The sequence below is a fragment of the Labrus bergylta genome, chromosome 6 (assembly GCF_963930695.1).
Source record: "Labrus bergylta chromosome 6, fLabBer1.1, whole genome shotgun sequence".
In the NCBI taxonomy this organism is placed as follows: domain Eukaryota; kingdom Metazoa; phylum Chordata; class Actinopteri; order Labriformes; family Labridae; genus Labrus; species Labrus bergylta.
Window position 1 is genome coordinate 16,752,228 of NC_089200.1, and position 23,327 is coordinate 16,775,554.

General features: G+C 41.9%; 1 protein-coding gene across 4 annotated transcripts in view; it reads left to right on the plus strand.

Moving 5' to 3' along the window:
- The window catches only part of obscna (obscurin, cytoskeletal calmodulin and titin-interacting RhoGEF a), a 43,080-nt gene that overhangs the window by 3,263 nt on the left and 16,490 nt on the right, over window positions 1-23,327 (plus strand). For 3 of the 4 annotated variants that reach the window (XM_065955868.1, XM_065955866.1, XM_065955865.1), the window contains exons 4-46: window positions 95-256; window positions 459-563; window positions 662-928; window positions 1,057-1,326; window positions 2,197-2,463; window positions 2,572-2,835; window positions 2,948-3,214; window positions 3,293-3,562; window positions 3,677-3,943; window positions 4,139-4,405; window positions 5,300-5,572; window positions 5,657-5,920; window positions 6,059-6,325; window positions 6,738-7,004; window positions 7,087-7,356; window positions 7,652-7,918; window positions 8,067-8,342; window positions 8,764-9,030; window positions 9,955-10,221; window positions 10,894-11,160; window positions 11,261-11,527; window positions 11,685-11,951; window positions 12,096-12,362; window positions 12,644-12,910; window positions 13,468-13,737; window positions 13,873-14,169; window positions 14,270-14,527; window positions 14,682-14,948; window positions 15,034-15,300; window positions 15,470-15,736; window positions 15,947-16,213; window positions 16,436-16,702; window positions 16,911-17,177; window positions 17,429-17,695; window positions 17,957-18,223; window positions 18,466-18,732; window positions 18,860-19,126; window positions 19,254-19,520; window positions 19,648-19,914; window positions 20,165-20,431; window positions 20,530-22,752; window positions 22,848-22,920; window positions 23,210-23,304. In XM_065955868.1, coding sequence (XP_065811940.1) covers window positions 95-256; window positions 459-563; window positions 662-928; window positions 1,057-1,326; window positions 2,197-2,463; window positions 2,572-2,835; window positions 2,948-3,214; window positions 3,293-3,562; window positions 3,677-3,943; window positions 4,139-4,405; window positions 5,300-5,572; window positions 5,657-5,920; window positions 6,059-6,325; window positions 6,738-7,004; window positions 7,087-7,356; window positions 7,652-7,918; window positions 8,067-8,342; window positions 8,764-9,030; window positions 9,955-10,221; window positions 10,894-11,160; window positions 11,261-11,527; window positions 11,685-11,951; window positions 12,096-12,362; window positions 12,644-12,910; window positions 13,468-13,737; window positions 13,873-14,169; window positions 14,270-14,527; window positions 14,682-14,948; window positions 15,034-15,300; window positions 15,470-15,736; window positions 15,947-16,213; window positions 16,436-16,702; window positions 16,911-17,177; window positions 17,429-17,695; window positions 17,957-18,223; window positions 18,466-18,732; window positions 18,860-19,126; window positions 19,254-19,520; window positions 19,648-19,914; window positions 20,165-20,431; window positions 20,530-22,752; window positions 22,848-22,920; window positions 23,210-23,304 — 12,846 coding nt within the window. The remainder of the gene's footprint in view (window positions 1-94; window positions 257-458; window positions 564-661; window positions 929-1,056; window positions 1,327-2,196; window positions 2,464-2,571; window positions 2,836-2,947; window positions 3,215-3,292; window positions 3,563-3,676; window positions 3,944-4,138; window positions 4,406-5,299; window positions 5,573-5,656; window positions 5,921-6,058; window positions 6,326-6,737; window positions 7,005-7,086; window positions 7,357-7,651; window positions 7,919-8,066; window positions 8,343-8,763; window positions 9,031-9,954; window positions 10,222-10,893; window positions 11,161-11,260; window positions 11,528-11,684; window positions 11,952-12,095; window positions 12,363-12,643; window positions 12,911-13,467; window positions 13,738-13,872; window positions 14,170-14,269; window positions 14,528-14,681; window positions 14,949-15,033; window positions 15,301-15,469; window positions 15,737-15,946; window positions 16,214-16,435; window positions 16,703-16,910; window positions 17,178-17,428; window positions 17,696-17,956; window positions 18,224-18,465; window positions 18,733-18,859; window positions 19,127-19,253; window positions 19,521-19,647; window positions 19,915-20,164; window positions 20,432-20,529; window positions 22,753-22,847; window positions 22,921-23,209; window positions 23,305-23,327) is intronic. The other variant, XM_065955867.1, reaches the window with a different exon arrangement.

Below are 23,327 nucleotides of genomic sequence, written 5' to 3' on the forward strand. Positions count from 1 at the left end.
CTTCATGGGACTATTGAATAGGGAAAATTGAATATACGTTTTCTTAGGTTGCTTTATTTAAGTTTAAAGTAATTGTTTGGTTTCCTTCTGTCAGCAAGGGACATCCACATAGTGAAGGAGCTGGAGGATGTCGACACAGTGGAGCGTCAGCTTGTGAACTTCCTGTGTGAGGTCAACCAGGTAGACTTGGATGGTCGGTGGTACAGAGATGACTGCCGAATTCGACCTGGGGACAACATCAAAATAAGACATCAAGGTAAGAAACTAACCACATTGGCTTTACAGAAACTACAGCATACAGAGTATAAATACCCAAATCTACTTGCATCATAGTACACTCAACTTTGCCAAGAAGCCCCTTTTTTTTGACGGGTCATAGTGCAGCAGGTGAAAACGTATAAAGAGGACATTTTAAAGCTTTCTAAATTCAATACATAAAACAAAGGATTTTTTTGCAGGTAAATCTCACACCCTGATGTTCAAGTCAGTCAGGCCAGCGCATGCCGGAGAGATCAGATTCACTGCAGAGCGTGTCTCATCCTATGCAACTCTCACAGTACAAGGTGAGTCACAATAAAGGTTATGTCCAATTTCAAATGGACCTATGATATTCAAGTCATCAAACCACTTGGGTATTAAACTAATTTTCCCCCTCCTACAGAGCTCCCAGTCCAAATACTGCGTCCTCTGAGGGTCAAGATAGCCATGTATCGCCACAGAGGTCTGCTTGAGTGCCAGGTGTCACGGCCAAATGCTCAGGTCAGGTGGTACAAGAACAGGAAGGAACTCCTGCCCAGTAAGAAGTACCAGCTGATCAGCCAGGATGTCTACAGGCAGCTCACCATTGACAACGTCTGCTCCTCAGACGAGGACACCTACACCTGTGATGCAGGAGATGACACGACCTCCTGTCAGCTTCTTGTGGAGGGTAAGATGCTGTCACTGTCATCATATCGGTCTCAATGTCAACCAAGAGTGTTCTTCTGTAATGTTTGAAAGAGGTGAGCTTTTTCAGTACTGGTAGGTGTATTATGTGTATTATTGCTGTTCATGCAGAGCAGGCTATCAAAATAGTGCGGGGAATGAGCTCAGTGGAGGTGATGGAGCCGGAGCCAGCTCTGTTCCAAGTGGAGACCAGCCTGAAATCAGGAAGGCCCCCTCGCTGGACCCTGAATGGTGAAGTGTTGGAACCCAGCGGAGCAGTGAACATTGACAGGGAAGGCACCCTCCACAGCCTCCTGCTCACCTCCACAGAAAGCTCCATGTCTGGCCCTGTGCTCTTTGTAGCTGGCAAGAGTCGTTCCACTGCTCAGCTTGTTGTCAAGGGTGAGTTAACTAAACCTGGTCTGAGAATAGAAAAAAAATCCTGTAGAATAAAACCTCAGAAAACAGAAGAACAGAATGTGGTTTTTGTTAAGCTTAATTCTGTAGGGGAGGTGTCAGATGAAGTGATTAACCTCATGCTGCCAAAACAGCCTTTATTGACTTTTAGCACTGCAAGGATTCATGACGAGTGATACAGATGACTGGTAAAAGACAGCAGGGTGATATTTTTGTTAAAAAAAAAAAAGAAAGAAAATAACACTACTTAAAAAGCTATGTACACGATCAGCAAAGAGACAAGATGTACTATATCCACAGGGAGCACCAACTTTGAAAAAACCAGAAAGTTCCTAACAGGAGCTTTAACAAACACTTGTAGCTGCATAAATGTAAATTACAGTTTGTTATCAGACATCTGTTTAATGTTTGTGTTCTCTTTATTAATTCCCAATAGGAGATTTAAAATAAAATGTTGCTGTTGTGAGTAAGATAACATATGTCACTGACTTGAAAAAGTATTTAAAGGCTCTCATATCAACTTTATGTGGCAAAAGCTTCCATATTATTGGGGCCAAGCTCTATCTATGTGTATCCTGGATGGGTGGTATGTCAGTACAGCAATATTTTTCTAACTTTTGAAAGCCACTTTGCAGTTAGATTGCATTTGGATCTTAAAAGAGCATCCCTAAAAGCTGTGTCAGGGCTGTAAATGACTGTGTGAGCCCAGCAACAGACTGCCAACATTTCTGGACATATATGCTTAAAAGTCATATATTCTGTGTGTGGTACTTCAAAGGGAAAGGTTTGTAAGTGAATGAATATATTACTTATAACAAGTGTCTCATAAATTTGCTTTACCTCTCTGCCACCTAGAGCGTCCACTTCAGGTTACCCAACACTTGGACAATGTAGAGGTGAAGGAGAACAGCTCAGTGACTCTGAGCTGTAGGTTCGCTCCCTCTCCCAGGGTGGTGCGTTGGTTTAAAGGTCGCACAGCTCTGAAGACCTCCAACAAGTACAGCATGAGGAGAGAAGGGAAGCGAGCAGAGCTGACCATTCATGGCTTGACAGGGATGGATGCAGGACAGTACCGCTGCGTGGCAGGAGGTTCACAAAGTACAGCACATGTTAATGTAGAAGGTGAGTTCACCATTGATATTGAGAAGTTGTGTTGGAAACCTTTCTGTATTAAATTTTATTACAATAAATTCATTTATTTGGAAAATGAACTTCCTTTTTTTACAACAGTAAAAACCCTGAAGTTGGTGAAACACCTTGAACCCGTGGAAATTGAGGAGGATGGCATTGCCACATTCTCATGTGAGCTCAACTATGTGGTAGCCAACGTCGAGTGGCTGGTCAACAACATTCGCCTCTATTCTAACGCAATAAACCGGATCCAGCACATGGGCACTATGCACAGCCTCATAATCAAGAAGCTGCGGCCACAGCACAGCAGGGTCACCTTCAAAGCAGGCCTGCTCTCTGAGACAACCACCTTAAATGTCAAAGGTCAGCCTGGAGAATTATTAACATATAAGATTGGAGTTTCTTCTACTTCCACTAATTCTATTTGTTTACTTCTGAGAGAAATTCATCCTTTGAATTGTAAATTTGACTCCAGAGCGCCCAGTGGTGTTCCTGAGGTCTTTGGAGGATGTATCAGGAGAGGAGCAAGGAGAAGTGTGTCTGCAGTGTGAAATTTCAAAAGAGACTGTGACCCCTGTTTGGAGGAAGGATGATATGGTCCTGACTGCGGATGATAAACATGAATTACTCCAGTTTGGGAAATCCATGGCGCTGATAATTCATTCCCTGAGCAAGGATGATGCTGGACAGTACACCTGCGATTTGGGCACCAGCCAGACTAAGGCGAAAGTAACTGTACATGGTGAGTGGGTTGGAAAAGTTTGGTATTTGGAGCGACCCTCGACAAGCTGTAGTAACATTATGGAATATTTGTTTGCAGACTTACACATCACGATAATTCAGCGTATGAAGACAACATCTGTCCTGGAGGGTGAAAGCTGTACTTTTGACTGTCAACTCTCTCATGATCTCGATGATGAGCCTTCCTGGGTCATCAATGGCGAGGCCGTGGTCACAAATAGCCGTATCCAGGTTATCAACAATGGCCGCAAGTATCGGTTGACCATAAGAGATGCTGTTTTGACTGACGCTGGAGACGTGATCTTCACCTTGAAAGATCTTAGCTGTAGGACTATGCTGTTTGTCAAAGGTAACTCGGGTGAAATGATAAGCAGTTTCATTTCAAAACATGCTTTTCTTGCATATGTATTTGTGCATATAGTGTAAGTCTAAATATGACTTAATGTGATGTTCCTGTTTGTAGAGAAGCCGGTACATATCTTCAGGGAACTGTTGAATGTCAAGGCGGTGCCGGGCGAAGACGCAGAGCTGAGCTGTGAGATCACCAAACCAGATGTTACGATCCGTTGGCTGAAAAACGGCCATTTGATCAGGCAGAGTCCTAAGTATGAGATAAGTGTGGAGAAAAACCTGGCACGATTGTTGATCAAGAACACCACAATCAGAGACTCTGGAGAGTACTGCTGTGAGGCTGAAGGTGTGGCTTCACGAGCAAAGCTGGAGGTCAGAGGTAGGTGAGGGCTTCCAAAAATAGTTATTTAACTATTCAGCTGTGAATTGCACAATGTATTGTGTTTTGACTGTAGAGTGTTGTGTAAATTAGTGCTGCCTTCTATTTTTTGTCATGTTTTGCCAATGCTGATCTTCCACTGCATTACTAAATGTAAAACTTGACAACATTTCCCGACTTCCTTTTCCCTTACAGACCTCCAGCACACGTTTGCGCGGGAGTTAAGGGAAACACAAGCAGAGGAAAAGGGTAAAGTGACCCTAGAGTGTGAGACTAGACGGCCAGCCAAACGCGTGACCTGGCTGAAGGGCATGGTGGAGCTGAGGTCTGGGAGGAAGTATGTCATCAGGCAAAAAGGGGTCCTGCTGTCCCTGACCATCACCTGCCTGGAGAAATCAGACACAGACATTTACATATGTGATGTTGGCACCATGCAAAGCCGGGCACAGCTCACAGTGCAGGGTGAGGACGAAGCGGAGGGAACACTGGCTTTGCATCATTGTTTTTAACTGTGTTCATTTTCAAACAGCTGGGACCAAGAACGTTTGGTTAAATACAATGTGGCTGGAGCAAATACTGAACAGTTTAACTGCCAATTCAGTTGTAATAGAGATTTAGGAATATATTGTTGAGGTTACTAAATGATACATTGATTTACAAATTAAAATCTTAAGAATGACAAAATGAATACACATGCAAGATCTCACATGGATTATATGGCTGAATAGAAGTTATTGACTCATAGCCAAATAAAAAGGAAATAATCATAGAAGTATTTTTTTCAAGGCTCTAAATTGTTCAACTCATTTATTTAATAAAAGTTACAACTAGTACACAAATACTTGAAATGAGCAAAATAGTGCATACTTACGCATAGCTAGGCTATAATTCTTTGCCAAAATGACCCAAAACAATAATGCTAGAGTTAAGACAGTATCTGCATTGTCACTACCTGGCTAGTGACTCTGTGGTGTGGGACCAGGTGACCTTTGTCCCCTTCATCATACCCAGGCTCCTGTTGAAGGTGGCAATGGTGTGTGGTGGCTAGTAAGGGCCATGTGGAGGTTATGTAACTTATGACTATAAGGATGAGGGGTTTCTTCAATGAGTAAGCACTGTTCTTTAGGGCATTAGTATCTTGATTTTATCACATCACCAAAACCTTGCATACTAACCATGGCCACTAATGCTAGGCTACATTTTTTTCCAAAATGACCTCAAACAATGATGCTTAAGTTAATGAAGATGCAAAACTTTTGAACTAATAAAGATGTTTATTAATTCTTCTTGACTTAATCTTTATAAGGATTATGGGATTTTGTATCTATCTTTTCCATGTTTTCCATTTTGCTTCAGGGCAGAAGGTGTTGATCTTGGATGAGCTGGAGGATGTTGAGTGCCTAGAGGGCGACACTGTCACATTCAGGTGTCGAATTTGTCCAAGTGACTACATTGGGATAAAGTGGTACCTGGACGAGACCCTGTTGTACACCAATGAGCTCAATGAGATCCAGATGCTGCCTGGAGGCTACCACAGCCTCACATTTAGACAGCTTGCCCGCAAAGACACCGGCACTATTTCGTTTGCTGCAGGGGACAAGAGATCGTATGCTTCGCTGCTGGTTCGAGGTGAGGCTTTCATTTTCCGGAGAGTTCTGGAATTTTTTGGTCACATTTAATTTAATTTTGGATTCACATCTTTTATTCTTCCAGAGAGGCGTCCCACCATCATTAAAGCACTGGAAGACTGTGAAGCTATTGAAGGAGGTGGTTTGGTTTTGTCTTGTGTGACCTCCAAGCCGTGTCACATCCTGTGGTACAAAGATGGCTGTCTGATGTGGAATTCCTCCAGGTATTTTGCCACTCGTTCTGTCTGCGAGGCCCGACTGACGATTCGGGAGGTCTGCAATAATGATGCTGGAGTGTATGAGTGCAGTGCAGGCTCTGTTACAACCAGGGCTGTTGTAACTGTCAAAGGTATGGAAAGTATTTAATACTTAATACTGACAAATATCAAAAGTGTAAAGGATGTCATCAATATATGAAAACACACAATTCTGCTTTTTATTGCTTGTTTTGTGACTTATGTTTCTCATCTTCATTGTCTGTTTTTAGCCATCCCAGCAGAGTTCACCCAGCCTCTAAAGGCCATGGATGCCAAAGAGGGGGAGACAGTGATACTGACTTGTGAATACTCTCTGCCTGGGGTGCAGTTCCACTGGTGGAGAGGTTTTGAGAGCATCAGGGCTGGAGACAAGTTCATGATGAAACAGAGAAAGACCATAAATTCCCTAACAATCAAAGCTGTGAAGCCTGTGGACTCAGGAGAATATTCTTGTCAGTGCAGGGATCACCGCACAACAGCAAGCCTCAAAGTACACGGTATGTCTCTTAACTTTTCCGTACCTTTATGTGCATTTTTTCATACCTCATTTACCAGAGTCACTTTTATGCTCTTTAATGTCAACACATATTTGGGATTCACACTGAACTGTCACAGATTTGTTGTTGGTATTCAATCACATTTAGCCACTTGTCATGAACAGCAGCAAACAGAGGCAGTCACAAACACCTTTAAACTAGGACAAACAGAAAATAATCCCTCATTCTACTCTCAGATCTGCATACTTAAAGCAATTATTGTTCTGTAGCTCCTGTATGGTGCTGCAAATTAGCTAGCATAGTTTTTATTCATGGCACATCAATATTTAAACCAGTCGTGTGAATGAATCTCCCATTTCACATTGCTCTAAGCACTATTTATTAAAAAAAATGATTGCCTTTTGTTTTCCAGCTGTTCCCATTACATTCATACAGCTTTTGAAGAACATGCAAGCAGAGGAGGGAGTCAATGTCATATTGCGCTGTGAACTGTCCAAACCTGGACTTCCAGTAGAATGGAGGAAGGGACAAGAGCTGTTGAAGAATGGGGTAAAGCACCAGATAAAGAAAAGAGAGACCACCCAGGAGCTTCTGATATGGAAGCCTTTGCCTGAGGACAGTGGGATCTACAGCTGTGTGTGTGCTGATCAGATGACATCTTCCACTGTCAAGATCACTGGTAGGTTGACGGCAGCAGTTTTGAGTATTCAAAATGAAAAATATAGTCAATGATTCTCTATAATTACTTATCTCACCACCAGCTCTTCCAGTCACCTTCAAGCAGAAGCTGAGGAACATGCAAATTGAGGAGGGCAACACAGCGACTTTACGCTGCGAGCTGTCCAAACCTGGTCAAAGTGTGGAGTGGAGGAAGTCAGGGAATGAACTAATAAGAAATGGAGAAAAGTATCAACTGAGGCAGAGAGACATGCTGATCGAACTGAGGATCTATGATGTGACACTTGAGGACAGCGATATCTACACATGCATCTGTGAAAACATAGAGACCACTGCAACACTGACCGTAAATGGTGAGTGATTGTTTTAAGTTATTTAAACCTCCTGTGAGGAACTTTTGGTGTGTGACAATTTGGTGCCCCGTGTGGTCAAAGCTGCTTTTGTAATTAATTAAGAGACATCAATTTAAATTTAAGTATAAAATCCAAACACAAGCGATGTTTCCTTTACCAAACAAGTAGGTCGGCTACAAAATTACACTATAGTGCAAAATATCAGGCTCACTCAAATTTCCCTATAGTATTAAAATTCTTCCTGTCAATCCCTGTGACTCCTCTTATCTTCTCATGACCCCACTTCCTCTGTCAGCTCTTCCCATCACTTTCAAGCAAAAGCTGAAGAACCTCCAAGTGGAAGAGGGCCACAACATCACATTGTATTGTGAGGTATCTAAACCTGGCGTCCCAGTTGAGTGGAGGCTTGGAGGAGATCTGTTGGAGAATGGAGAGAAGTACCAGATTAAGCAGAGGGACACCAACCTGGAATTGATCATCAGAGATGCTGATCCAGAGAATAGTGGAGTCTACACCTGTGTGTGCAGAGAGCAGAGGACTAAGGCAACCATTAAAGTTATTTGTATGTTGAATGTTTGCATACTCTTTTTTTTCTTTCCTTATTTACCCTATTTTGGAAATTTACAAAGTTGCCTGTACAGTGATTCTTAAATGTTTTAGCCTGTATTCTTCTGTGTATGTGTAAATAGTAACTGTTTCCGTGTCTATAGCGGTTCCTGCCACATTTAAAGTTAGCCTGAAGAGCCAGGAAGCTGAGGAGGGGAAGAGTGTGACATTACACTGTGAGCTGTCAAAGAAGGGAGTCCCAGTTCAGTGGCAGAGAGCTGGTCAGTTGCTGACTGAAGAGATATTTCGAGAAAAATACAAGATGGAGCAAGCAGGAAAGACAGCTCAGATGACCATTTTCAATTTGCAACCTGAGGATGCTGGGAAATATAGCTGTGTCACAGGAGATGAAAAAACCACAGCTGAAGTCAAAGTGAAACGTAAGTTGGAAATGTCCACATCAGTCAAATAAATGACATACCTGTGTCCCATGTTCGCTGTGCATTACATTTAAACCAATGAATTTAATTTTCTGTCCTTGTAAATGTTAATATAGATGTAAGTTGTAACCCCTGATCGTTGAGAAGTCCCACTCAGCAGTTTTAGTATACCTTTATACTTAAGTTGTTCATTGTGTAGCAATATATATCTACAGATCACATTGGATTTAGATGTATAATCACACTTCATAATAGAGTTAAAATTCCATATCCCATACCTGATATTAAATTGTGAGATGTTTTAATCGCTTTGAGGAGACCAGAAGCAGACAAATGTAGGTGTCCCTTTCAGTTAGTGGATACGTCAGGTTGCCAGTCTATGAGTTAATAATTTTGAGTTTATTCTAATAAACCCTCACAGCACTTCCTGTGTCATTCAAACGAGAGATCCAGAGCATGGAGGTGAAGGAAGGAGACAGTGGAGTTTTCATCTGTGAGCTCTCCAAACCTGGAGCTCCAGTGGACTGGCGGAAAGGCAGAGCGATCCTTAAGCCTGGAGAGAAGTATGAGATGAAGCAGGAGGGACGTCTCACTAAACTGATCATCAACAATGTAGAGGAGAGTGATGCTGGCAAATATAGCTGCAAGACAAAAGACAGCCAATCAACTGCTGAGCTCACTGTACAAGGCAAGAGAAAAGTCAAATAATATGTCTAATACCAGAAATTTCGGACTTATTCTTTTGTTAAGCAAAAATCTTCATCTGTTTTTTATCTTATTTTCCGAATGTATGCAACAGAATCAGCTGAGCGGAGACGTCAACGAGGTCAGCTCTAGTGTAGTACAATAAAAAGACAGTAGATTTAGTGCGTGTTAGCACTGTGTGAACTCCATTTTGTCATTTCACTTAAGCTGAATTGGGTAATTACTTTTCCATATCTTTTCATTTAGTTTGTTGTCCTGCTTATTGCCAAATGTACAATACACTGTGTAATGTACATTTCTGCGCACAAGCTTGGTGAAAACATAAATGTAGAGTCATTTCATAAACATACATCCCAACAACGGTGACTAAACTCTAGTACTAGAATGAGCTTTAGTGTTTCATTTTTGATTACTGTCTCGTGCCAGAGAAAAGTACTTATTTTGTGACTTGAGGACAGAACATCACAGACTGTAATGGATTGTCATATAATCCATTCAACAGTTGAGTTTAAACTGAATGGTTTGTTGTGTTGGGAAATTAAATATAAGCATGACAGATTTTCTTCTCTGCACATCCCATCAACAATGAATCTTTCATGCGATATTCATTGAGTTCACTGTCACTGTTCAGATAAAGACGTGTGTTTCAAATCCAGTTTGTTGATATCTGCATAACCAGATTTTGTTAGTTTGTTTCCCCTTTAGCCGATTTTGTTCAGAAGAGCCTTCTCGGTCAAGCTTTAAGATTTATGAATTATTAATCCAATACATTTTCTTAGAAGCCTGAGTCACTTGGCTGTGGCTCAAGCATTGTATTGTTGCTTAGGTGGTACTGAAGGAGTCTTATTGTTGGCTGTTCGGTCCCTAGCCCTTCTTCTGACATGTCAGACATGTTCTCTGTTGATAGGTTTACCACCAAGTTTTAAGTTGCCACTAACTGACCAGGAGGCGACTGAGGGCAACAGCATGGTCCTGCACTGTGAGCTCGACAAACCTGCCCTCGCAGTGGAGTGGAGGAGAGGTACAGAGCTGCTGAGAAATGGAGACAAATACCAAATGAGGAAAAAGGACCTGCTGGTGGAAATGAAGATATCAGAGCTCAGTCTGGACGACACTGGAGATTATACCTGTATATGTGGAGATCAAAGGACCAAAGCTGTGGTCAAAGTAAATGGTGAGTACTTCAGAAGCAAACAGAACAGTTACATCAGGGCTTTCCAACTTCAACAGCAATAGGGCCACATAGTACAAGCTCAGGTGTTGTGGGGGTGTGGGGGGAGGGGGCTGATGCAGGCCACAATAAAATTGTCAACTAATGGCTACAAGGCTCTTACACTTACCATATTACAGATTTGTATTATCATACATTCTTTGTCAACAGTAGTTGTATATACAAGATGGCGAGCCATTGGTAGTTTTTAATTTAAATTTAAATTTAATATTTCTTTTATGACATCTCAGTCTTCATAATGGCCTTTGTAATTGGCTGAACTTTAATTTTTTTATTTTTGGGGGGGCTTTTCATACCTTTATCCGGAAGGTGGGAAAGTGAATAGAGTAGCAAACTGTGAAGAGAGAGTGGGGAATGCCATGTGATAAAGTACAGAGGTTGGAGTCAAACCTTGGTCCCCCGCTCCTTGGACCATAGCCTCTGTACATGGGATACACAGTGTAACCCCTCAGCTCACTGGTGCCCCACTTGCCAGAACTTTAAACAGTATTGCTTGTACTATTGCTTTGGCTACTGAACTTATATTTAGGTCTGTGATAAGATGCCAGAGGTAGTAAATTGTGTTAAATGTGAATGTAAAACATATCAAAAAAGTTTCTATTTCTTCTGCCTCAGAGCGACCAATCAGATTTCTTCAGGAACTGAAGAATATTCAGGTGCAGGAAGGCAATGGAGTGGCACTCTGCTGTGAGCTCTCCAAACCCGGCATTCCAGTTCAGTGGAAGAAAGGAGACAAAGTGCTGACCAATGGAGAGAAATACCAGATGAAACAGAGCGGCTTCACCATGGAGCTCCTCATCAGAAAAAGCCAGCCTGAGGACAGTGGCACATACAGCTGTGTTTGTGATGACATAAGGACCGCTGCCACTATCATCATCACCGGTGAGAGACAGTTCTTGTTATTTAAGAGAAACACTTTGCTTTGGATATCTGAATGCTTTATACCGTGATTTCTGTGTCTTTCTTGCTTGTCTGTCCACAGCAATCCCTGTAACTTTCAAGCAAAAGTTGAAGAACCAGGAAGCTGTGGAGGAGGGCAGTGTCACACTTCGCTGTGAGCTTTCTAAACCAGGAATCACAGTCGAGTGGAGGAAAGCTGCTCAACTTCTGAATGAGGGAGAAAAATACCAGATGAAGCAGGAGGGCAGGATGGCTGAGATGCTGATCAGGAATTTAAGTCTTAAAGATGCTGGGGAGTTCAGCTGTTTTGTTGGCTCTGTTGTGACATCAGCTGACATTAGAGTAAGAGGTATGCTTCACGATAGCCACATGAAGATACATTTCTGTTCAGCACAGAGAGAAAAACCTTTACTAAAAATTAAACCCGAAATAAAAAATTGAGAGTGAGAGGAATGTATTTCCATTTTCCACTTTGCCTTATACATTGTTGTTTTTTTTATTTCCAGCAATTCCTGTAACATTTAAAAAAGATGTGGAGAATTTGGAGGTGAAGGAAGGCGACAGTGGAGTTTTCTGCTGTGAGCTCTCCAAACCTGGAGCTCCAGTGGACTGGAGGAAAGGCAGAGTGGTCCTCAAACCCGGATACAAATATGAGATGAAGCAGGAGGGGCGTCTCACTAAACTGATCATTAACAACGTAGAGGAAAGTGATGCTGGGAAATATACCTGCAAGACTGATGACAGCCAATCATCTGCTGAGCTCACTGTCAAAGGTAGGAAAGAGATCCCATGCTTTAAACAGGACATTCTCTTTGATTTCATTGAGTTTTTTTTAGAATTGCAAGAACACAATAAGGGAAGCAGTTTTTTTTTTTAATTGAATAGGCAGAATAACCAGGCCATGGTTGTCTTTGCAGCTCCTCCCATCACATTCAAGACAAAGTTAAAGAGCCAGCAGGTGGAGGAGGAGAACAGCGTGACCATGAGCTGCGAGCTGTCGAAGCCTGGCCTTTCTGTAGAGTGGAGGAAAGGACAAGAGCCACTGAAGAATAATTTCAAGTACCAGATTAAAAATCGAAATTGCATAATGGAGCTTACCATCAAAAACTCACAGCTTGAGGACAGCGGACTTTACAGCTGTAACTATGGTGATGTCAAGACCACAGCCAACATCACCATTACACGTAAGAGAAGATTTTAAACTTTTTGAAAAAGAACTGACGTTTAAATGACAAAAAGTGAAAAAAGTAATAATATATATTTTAATAACAGCATAAAGCTCAACCACCAACAACTTTACTTTTTTAGTCATTCCTTTTTAAATTATTACATTTTGTTTTCTGAATACAGTTCTTCTTAAAGAATGGCCAATTGTATCTGCTTTAAAAAAAACAAATTACATTAATTTAGCGTTAGACAGCTTGACATTAAATATCAAAAAAACACAAAATCGGTGTCTCCACAGCTATCCCCCTCACCTTCAAAATGGGTCTGAAGAACCAGGAGGCCCCTGAGGGAGGCAACGTGTCCCTTCGCTGTGAGCTGTCGAGGGCCGGGGTGCCTGTGCACTGGTGGAAGGCGGAGGACCAGCTTTATCACGGGGGAAGATATCAGATGACGCAGAAAGGGAATATAGCTGAGATGCACATCAAAAACATCCAGCCCGAGGATGTCGGGGAGTACAGCTGTGTCCTGGGAGAGCAGAAGACAACGGCTGAAGTCAACGTGAGAGGTAACAGACGTGCTGTTGTCATGCAAGCAGCTATAGTTAACATGGGAATTCTGGGAAGTCTGAGATCAGGTTAGGTGTATGGTAACAACTGCTATAACCTACAGTTGATAAGTGTAACTATATCCTGTATAGATGCACTGTTGCAATAAAATGCAAAGTTATTTTTGCCTTGTTGCCTCATCAGTGCTGGGGAATCTGCTGATGTACTGTTGATTTCAAAGTGCAGCCGCTGTTATTTGGCATTATTATAGTAATAATACAGTATCAGATAGACTCCATTATCCACTTGTTTGTTCCTATTTAACATGACTCTCATCATTTGAGAATTATCATTCCAAAATCTCCACAAATAATATGAATCCTACAATCACACGAGTAAATCTGTTGGCTGATAACGTGGTATACCCCCAATACCTGCTTAATACCACTGATGAATTGGAGTGCATGTTCTTTCCTAAATAAACACAGGATCCTGATTTGTTATGATAACTAGATCAGATTTTGGTTAAGAATTTAGACTTTTGTAACAAGTTCCCTCCTTTCCTTCTTTTTACCAGCGGCAGCATCGGTGTTCTTTGAGAAGGAATTGGAAAACCAAGCGGTGATGGAAGGGAAATCTGTGTTACTGTCTTGTGAAGTTTCCAGCGCTAATGTTCCTGTCACTTGGAAGAAGGATAACACAACGATAGAGGAAGGAGGGAGATACATTTTAAAGAAGAAAGGCCCAACACACACTCTGGAGATCAAGAAACTGTGTCTGGAGGACGCTGGAGAGTACTGCTGTATCAGCAGAGGCAAGAAGACAACTTCCAAGCTGATAGTGAGGGGTATGTGGATACTACAGAAGACTTTATCCCTTTATTTACAGATGTTAGATTTGTTGTTGTACTAACCACAATGCTGTTCTCACCTAATATGTTGAAAATAAATCCCATTCCATCTCTAAAAAGCCAGCTGTATAGCTTCCTCTTCTTCCACAGAGCGCGTGCGGATTGTTACGCTGCTCCACGACATAACAGTGACGGCGGGTGAGGATGCAACATTTGTGTGTGAGCTGAGCCACGCAGATGTGAGTGAGGGCGTCTGGTGGCTAGGCTCCAGCCCTCTCCAGAAGAATGAAATGAACCAGATGACCTGCCAGGGTCATCAGCATCGACTGGTCCTCACCATGACAACACCTGAGGAGACTGGCACTGTGGCTTTTGTGATTGGGGAAGAGAGGACCTCTGCAAGTTTGCTAGTTCTACTTAGGCCTAAAGGTAAAAAGCAACATTAGGGATCTAAGACGTTGATAAGAAGAAGAATAAGAAGTCATTTCCTTTGAAGCACTCAAATGAATATAACATTCTTCCATTCTAGTCTTATTTGAGGAGAAGCCTCAAGATGTTGTGATCATGGAAGGAGAAACAGCCACTTTGTCCTGCAAGACCTCTGATTTAACCTCCCTGGTTACCTGGAGGCGCAACCACATCCCCCTCCGACATGGTGATAAATATGAACTACTTAAGGAGGGAAACATTAACCTACTACTCATCCATGATGTGGATCCCTTGGATACTGGCATATACTCTTGTGATACAGGAGATGAGCAAAGCAATGCCAAACTTACTGTGACAGGTAAAAGTGTATAATGTTGTTTAAAGGTGGTGGATTGATGTTCACTGTTTTACCCGTGTTATATGAACAGGAACTACATTTAGCAGATTATACTAGGAAATAAACTTACTACACAAAATGCGTCAATTCCTGTTCTTCTCCCATATTTCCATAGAACTCCCTCCATGCTTCTTAGAAGAATTACAGAGTCTAGAAGTTGAAGAGGGAGGTTCAGCTTCTCTGTACTGTGAGCTTTCTAAACTTGGAGTGCCGATTCAATGGAGGAGGAACAGACTGCCAATAACAGCTAGCAGAAAGTACAAGATGCAGCAGGATGGCTGCCTCCTCCAGCTCCTCATCAAGGATCTCAAACTTGAGGACAGTGGCAGCTACACATGTCAAGCAGGAAGTGCGGAGACCACTGCAACTGTTACAGTGAAAGGTTTGAGTGTTTTTGTATTAACATCTAACCCGTTACCTGTTGTGTAGAGAGATGTAACATTGTACTTCCAAACCCATTTTCTTAGAGCTCCCTCCATTCTTCAAGAAGGAACTTAGAGGCGTGGAAGTCGAGGAGGGGAGTGCAGCCACCCTGTGCTGTGAGCTGTCAGGTCCTTTTGAATCGGTGAAATGGAAGAAGAACAGACTACCCCTGAAGGCTAGCAGGAAGTATGAAATGAAACAAGATGGCTGCCTCATACAGCTCCACATCAAGGATCTCACACCTGAGGACCGTGGAAGCTACACATGTCAAGCAGGGAGTGCAGAGACGACGGCAAACGTGTCCGTAAAAGGTGTTTGTTTTCAAAGTATTACATGGCTTTAAGCTTTAACTCAAGAAGGCTACATGAACGTTATTCCTACCATTTATTTGGGCCTTACTTGCTTATTTCTGGATTGTTACTTCTTTTTGACTTAAGACACATTTCTTCATTAGTCCCTATTCTTCCTGATATTTTCCAGAGCTCCCGCCATTTTTCAAAGAAGAATTGCTTAATGTGAGACTTGATGAGGGAGGTACAGCCTCTCTGCACTGTGAGCTGTCTAAGCCTGGAGTGTCAGTACAATGGAAGAAGAACAAACTTCCACTTAGAGCTAACAGGAAGTATGACATGAAGCAAGATGGCTGCCTCGTCCAGCTCCACATCAAGGACCTCACACCTGAGGACAGTGGAAGCTACACATGTCAAGCAGGAAGTGCAGAAACAACAGCAACTGTGACAGTAAAAGGTTGTCTGTTTGGACATTGTTATATTTCATTCTAAGTAGTGTGCAAGCATTAAACAATTCAAATAATTATCAACTGAATTTTCTGAAACTCATGTATCACAAATACCGTCCAGATCACATTCGGCCTTATCTTACAAGTCTGGTAAATTTAGTGACTGTAATTATGAAACATTTATTTTTTGTGAGTCTTAAACATTTTATATTTCACAGAGCTCCCACCATATTTTAAAGAGGAAATGCAAAATCTGAAGGTCGAGGAGGGAGATACAGCCACTCTGTACTGTGAGCTGTCAAAGCCTGGAGTGTCAGTGCAATGGAAGAAGAACAAGTTAACGCTGAGAGCAAACAGGAAGTATGAGATGTGGCAGGATGGCTGCAACCTCCAACTTCACATCAAAGAGCTTACACTTGAGGACAGTGGCAGCTACACATGTCAAGCAGGACAGGAAGAAACAACTGCAACCATTACAGTGAAAGGTTTGTGTGTTTCATGAATATATGACTTGAATAGAGGATGTTAGTATAAGATATATTTGTATTTATTGTAAGGCACTTTTGCTGTTCTTCTCTGGTCTGTCTGTTAGTTAAGCATTACAGTAGTCCAAAACGCTATAATAACTCTGTTCTGTTGAGATGTTATGAACATATCACATTATATTATAGATACAAAATAAAGTTATCCGTGCCTTTTCTGTCCAGAACTCCCTCCATTCTACAAAAAAGACTTGGAAAGTGTAGAGGCTGATGAGGGAAGCACTGCCACTCTGAACTGTGAGCTGTCTAAGCCTGGTGTATCAGTTACCTGGAAGAAGAACAAGCTGCCACTGAGAGCCAACAGGAAGTATGAGATGAAGCAGGATGGCTGCCTCCTCCAGCTGCTCATAAAGGATCTTAAACCTGAGGACTCTGGAAACTACACTTGTCAAGCAGGAAGTGCAGAGACCACTGCAACTGTGACAGTGAAAGGTGTGTGCATTTAACAGTGAACGATCCTGTTTTTGCTCTACATGCTTTAACTACAAAAAAACTGCAATTAAGCATTTTAACTTAAAAACTTGTTGAAAAGTGTTGACAATGTCTGCTCTGCAAGACACAAATGCTTCTGTTTGTTGGGAACATATTTCCATTCACATGAACAGTTATGTGTATATTCAATATTAACCCTTTTTTGCAGAGCTAGAACTATTCTTTAAAGAAGAATTACAAAATTTGGAGGTCGAGGAGGGAGGTAGTGCCTCTCTGTACTGTGCTCTGTCTAAGCCTGGGGTAACAGTAACATGGAAGAAGAATAAGGTGCCATTAAGAGCTATCAGGAAGTGTGAAATGAAGCAGGATGACTGCCTCCTCCAGCTGCTCATTAAGGATCTCAAACCTGAGGACAGTGGAGATTACACTTGTCAAGCAGGACATGTAGAGACTTCTGCAACTTTGACAGTGAAAGGTTTGTGCATTTGCCATCAATGAATACAGTGTTTCTTTGCATACATTTAGCCATATATCAAACCTTCCCACGATAAGTAAGAAGCTACTATGTAGATCAACCATTTACATTGTTATATATCTTAAAATTCTAGACAATGTTTTGTTATGTGCAAAATGCACTTTCTCCTATTTGTAAGGTGAAAACAGTCTTTGATTTTTTTTTAACATGAATGATAAGTTTTTGTTTTCAATCTGTACCCATTCTTGCAGAGCTTGCACCATTCTTTAAGAAAGAATTACAAAGTGTGGAGGTCGAGGAAGAAGGTACAGCCTCTCTGTACTGTGAGCTGTCCAAGCCCGGAGTGTCAGTACAATGGAAGAAGAATAAGGTGCCATTGAGAGCTAACTGGAAGTATGACACGAAGCAAGATGGCTGCCTCATACAGCTCTGCATCAATGATCTCACACCTGAGGACAGTGGAAGCTACACATGTCAAGCAGGAAGTGAAGAGACCACTGCAACTGTGAGAGTGAAAGGTTTGTCTGTTTGGTAATAAAAAACAAGTGTTAGCGATGTACTGTATGCATTCAAACACTGTGAGATTAGAAGAATTTCTGATTGTCTTAACCTTCTGAGTGGCACTGAACTACTATTACAGTCCAAAGTTATATTATAAGTTTACTGGTACTGCAGGTCTTGATACTGTTAGTATGATCAAGTACATTTTAGACCTTTTTATTCATTTTTAAATATGGCCACTTGAATTAAGTTTTTTTAATCCCTATCTATTATTCCAGAGCTTCCTCCATATTTCAAGGAAGACTTGTGTAGTGTGGAGGTGGAGGAGGGAGGTACAGCCTATCTGAACTGTGAGCTGTCTAAACCTGGAGTTTCAGTACAATGGAAGAAGAACAAGCTGCCACTGAGGGCTAACAGGAAGTATGAGATGAAGCAAGAAGGCTGCCATTTCCAGCTGCACATCAAGGATCTTAAATCTGAGGACAGTGGAAACTACACATGTCAAGCAGGAAGTGTGGAGACTTCTGCCACTTTATCAGTCAAAGGTATGCACTTTTGATAGTAAGAAATGTAGTGTTAACAGTGCAGGCTTTAAACTACAAATTGAAATTTGAAGAAGGAATGATTGTCATGACTTTTTGCCATATAATGTGCTTCTGTAACCTTAGTCTCAACCCACATTGTAAGTTTATAAACAAGTCTTTTAGGTATAGACATTTTTGATATTTTGGTTAACTGTTAATTATTTACCATTGAACTTATTTTAATTCTTTACCTATTTTCCCAGAGCTCCAACCATTTTTCAAGGAAGACTTATCTAGTGTGCAAGTGGAGGAGGGGGGCACTGCCTCTCTGTGCTGTGAGCTGTCTAAGCCTGGTGTTTCAGTACAATGGAAGAAGAACAAACTTCCACTGAGAGCTAACAGGAAGTATGAGATGAAGCAAGATGCCTGCCTTCTCCAGCTTCACATCAAGGATCTCAAACCTGAAGACAGTGGAAGCTACACTTGTCATGCAGGAAGTGTAGAGACCACTGCAACTGTGACAGTGAAAGGTGTGTGCTACTGCTTCCTGATACCTAACTTAAAGTTTCATCAAAGACATTTCTGCGCCTTTTTTATTAACTTACAGTCATTTCCGATAGTTCATATTTGTTTTTCCATCCTTACCTATTTTTCCAGAGCTCCAACCATTCTTCAATAAAGACTTATTTAGTGTGGAGGCTGAAGAGGGGGGCACGGCTTCACTGTACTGTGAGTTGTCTAAGACAGGAGTTTCAGTTCAGTGGAAGAAGAACAAACTTCCACTGAGAGCTAACAGGAAGTATGAGATGCAGCAAGATGGCTGCCTTCTCCAACTTCACATCAAGGATCTCAAACCTGAAGACAGTGGAAGCTACACTTGTCAAGCAGGAAGTGTAGAGACCACTGCAACTGTGACAGTGAAAGGTGTGTGCTACTGCTTCCTGATACCTAACTTAAAGTTTCATCTAAGACATTTATGCGCCTTTTTTATTAACTTACAATAATTTCCGATAGTTCATATTTGTTTTTCCATCCTTACCTATTTTTCCAGAGCTCCAACCATTCTTCAATAAAGACTTATTTAGTGTGGAGGCTGAAGAGGGGGGCACGGCTTCACTGTACTGTGAGTTGTCTAAGACGGGAGTTTCAGTTCAGTGGAAGAAGAACAAACTTCCACTGAGAGCTAACAGGAAGTATGAGATGAAGCAAGATGCCTGCCTTCTCCAGCTTCACATCAAGGATCTCAAACCTGAAGACAGTGGAAGCTATACTTGTCAAGCAGGAAGTGTAGAGACCACTGCAACTGTGAGAGTGAAAGGTGTGTGCTACTGCTTCCTGATACCTAACTTAAAGTTTCATCTAAGACATTTATGCGCCTTTTTTATTAACTTACAATAATTTCCGATAGTTCATGTTTGTTTTTCCATCCTTACCTATTTTTCCAGAGCTCCAACCATTCTTCAATAAAGACTTATTTAGTGTGGAGGCTGAAGAGGGGGGCACGGCTTCACTGTACTGTGAGTTGTCTAAGACGGGAGTTTCAGTTCAGTGGAAGAAGAACAAACTTCCACTGAGAGCTAACAGGAAGTATGAGATGAAGCAAGATGCCTGCCTTCTCCAGCTTCACATCAAGGATCTCAAACCTGAAGACAGTGGCAGCTATACTTGTCATGCAGGAAGTGTAGAGACCACTGCAACTGTGACAGTGAAAGGTGTGTGTACATTACATCTTATGGTGTATGCATTCAAATTTGATATGCTACTCTCTTTTTTAAACAATTAAAATATTTGAACAATAGGCATCTCAATGCTTTTGTACAATATAGAGGACCTGGCCAATGAACATTCAGTATTTAACCCCAATTTGACTGTAAAAACTAAATATATTGACAAATATTATTTGGCACCCTATCAACTACTTTCTCAAGCAATATTCTGGTCTACTCTCTCCCACACACCCAGAGCTCGCTCCATTTTTCAAAGAAGAATTACAGAGTGTGGAGGCTGAGGAGGGAACTACAGCCTCACTGTGCTGTGAGCTGTCGAAGCCTGGAGTGTCAGTACAATGGAAGAAGAACAAACTTCCATTGAGAGCCATCGGAAAGTATGAAGTGAAGCAAGATGGCTGCCTCCTCCAGCTCTACATCAAGGAGCTCAAACCAGAGGACAGTGGCAGCTACACATGTCAAGCAGGAAGCGCAGAAACCTCTGCAACTGTATCAGTAAAAGGTGTGTGCATCTCTAATTTGTAAAGCTACAATACAAGATTAGTGTAATCATGTCCAACCTCTCTCATGTATTAAACAAATCTCTGTTTCATTTTCTAGCAATACAACTGACTCCTCCAAAGACAGAGTCTCCCACAGTGCAGCTTTTGGCAAAAGGCGCCATTTCAGAGTCAACTCCATCTCCAGAGGATGAGAAGCCAAGCATCCCAGAGGCTAAACCCGTTCCTCCAGAGCCAAAAAAGAGAACAAACAGGAAAGCATCTATTACCCCTTTAGACAAAGATGTAAAATCACTGTTTGACCTAAAAGATTCTATACAGAGGGAGAATAGCGAAGACCAAAAGGGCATACAACCTGCAAAGTCTATGGTGAAAGACGTTGATGATGCATGGAATGTAACACAACAGGAGAGCAATAAGGAGAAAGACAGTGAGTTGATGAAGAAAGTGGATAAGACAATAAGACGCCTGGAGAAAGACAAAGATGTGGAAGAACCAGAAAGGTCTTTGGAAACAGAAACAGAAGTTAAAATGGAAGGCATACAACTAGAAAGGGATGTAGAGAATATAGTCAAGGTTGAACAAAATGGAAATCAATCAGACAAGGCTCACGGAGACATCGTGTGTGAACAAAATAAGAAGCAATTGATATGCCTGGAAAAGGAAAAAGAAGTTGACCTAAAGTCAAAGCAACCAGGACAGTCTTCAGAGAAGACAAGCAAAGTTGACTGGAAAGAGAACGTTACAGCGCCAGAACTTTGGAAGAGAAGTGATCAAGAAAAACCATCTTTGAAACCAAAAGAAAAGTATATTGAGGAGGAACACATTAAAGAACCACAGAGGCCTCGAGCAAAGGAGGGTGAAGTGGGCAAAACACAAGAGGAACCTTTAAAACCACCAGTAAGATCTAAAGGAAATGTGACCACGGTAAAGAAACCACTTAAAAATGTTGCTAGGGAAGCAGAGGAGATGGATGTCCCATCAGTAAAGCCTCCCATAAGTGATTCTGAAGAAGACCACAAACAAAGAAGGCATGTGAAACAACAAGCGTCGACGGAAGGAGAGAGGGAGGGAAAGCAACTGGCTGTGAATAAACAGTCCGTAGATCAAGCAGAAAAGACAGAAAAGGAGGCTGAAATTTCAGCTCCAAAACCACCTGTGAGGGTAAAAAGCAAAGCAAAAGGGGGAATGGATAAACAGTATTCAAGGGACACAGAGACCGATCAAGATGATCAGCAGACAAGAGCTGTGGTTAAAACATTGGGTGATAAGCCTATGAAACCTTCTGTAGAGAGTTTGAAAAGAGAAGTTGAAGAGAAGCAAAGGTTTGAGATGTCAGTAACATCAGACGCTGAGATAGATGAGGAAATTAAGCAACCTGTGAAAGCACCAGAAAGAGATCCAAGCATCAAACAGCCAATCAAACAACCAGTCAAACCAATGAAAAAAGAACCTGAAGAGGACCAGGAAATAAGGCTGGGAGTCGAACCAATGAGAAGAGCAGCCGAACAAAAAGCAGCAAAGATGACAGAAGAAATCCCGCTCCTGTACATTTCTGAGGATGAGACTTTCTCAGAGGCTCTGACTGAGTTACCAGAAGACCTCAGCAATAACAACACCGCTGGGTTTTTGGCTGACAGGTTAACACAACCGTCTTCTCTTCTTCCTGTCAATGAACCCCAACAGGTACAACCTCAAAGCAAAGAAACACCAGAGTTTGACTTCAGCATTGAGGATGAACCACAATTGCAAGATGCTGCAGTCAAAATCCAGGCTGCCTTTAAGGGCTATAAAACACGTAAAGACATGCGACCTGTCTTCAAAGAGGTGTTTAAGAACCAGAGTGCAGATCTCCATGGTACAGTTACTCTAGTGTGTGTGGTAGAGGGAAAACCCAGCACTGTGCGCTGGCTGAAAAACAGCCAACAAATTACCAGTGACCATCGATGCCGAATTGAGTCTACAGAGAACGGCATTTGCACTCTCGTGATCAAAAACTTGACTGCAAATGACAGTGGGGTCTATACATGTGAGGTATTGAATAAGTTTGGTGTGACCTCCTACAATGGAAACATAACAGTAGTACAGCCTCAGAAGCTTCTACACCCACCCCTCGCAGCCATAACTCCTCTGCAACTCGCCCCACAAATGCCTGATGCCCAGACTAAGTCTCAAACCCATATACCCACCTCTGTTCCTGATGACGCAAACTATGTAGAAAGTGTTACTGAATCTCTGTGGGAGGCCTACAACCTGACGGAGCAGGACGCTCAGATGAGACTGCAAGAGAGGAGAGCATCCTCGATCATTGCTGCCAGCTCCAGTGAGTTTTATTCTCTTACTGTTTATGACAGAAATATGTGTGTGCTTGGCCTCATGTCTACAGAAAATAATGTTATGATTGTCTGCTTTCAACAGTGTCAAGTCCCTCTGATTATGAAACGGCTCCGGATATAATGGAACCTGCTGAGACTGGTCCAGTTGTGCCAAGGTCAGGAGCAGAAAGAGAATAGGTTTTGTTATCTGGATTTGTCCTTTTATCAGAATCTGAATCAGCTTTATTGACCATGTATGCTTACCCACACACAGAGGAGTTTGACTTCGGTGAACTGTGCTCTCAATATACAAAAAGTACAACATTAAATATAACCATAAAATAAGTAAAGACTAATATAAACAAGGCTAGATAAGACAATAGTGCGGTGGTGAGTAGTGCAAAAATGCCGACATGTGAAATGTGTTTATGAAGATACCCAAAGAGTTTTTGAAAACTGTTTCAGGGAAGTGACAACAGCAGTGGATCCAGTGCCTCCAAAAGATGAGGACGAACAGACAAGTCCCCCACAACTTCCTATGAAGCTATTGAAAGTAAAAGGTAAGCCTTGATTTCTTCCACCA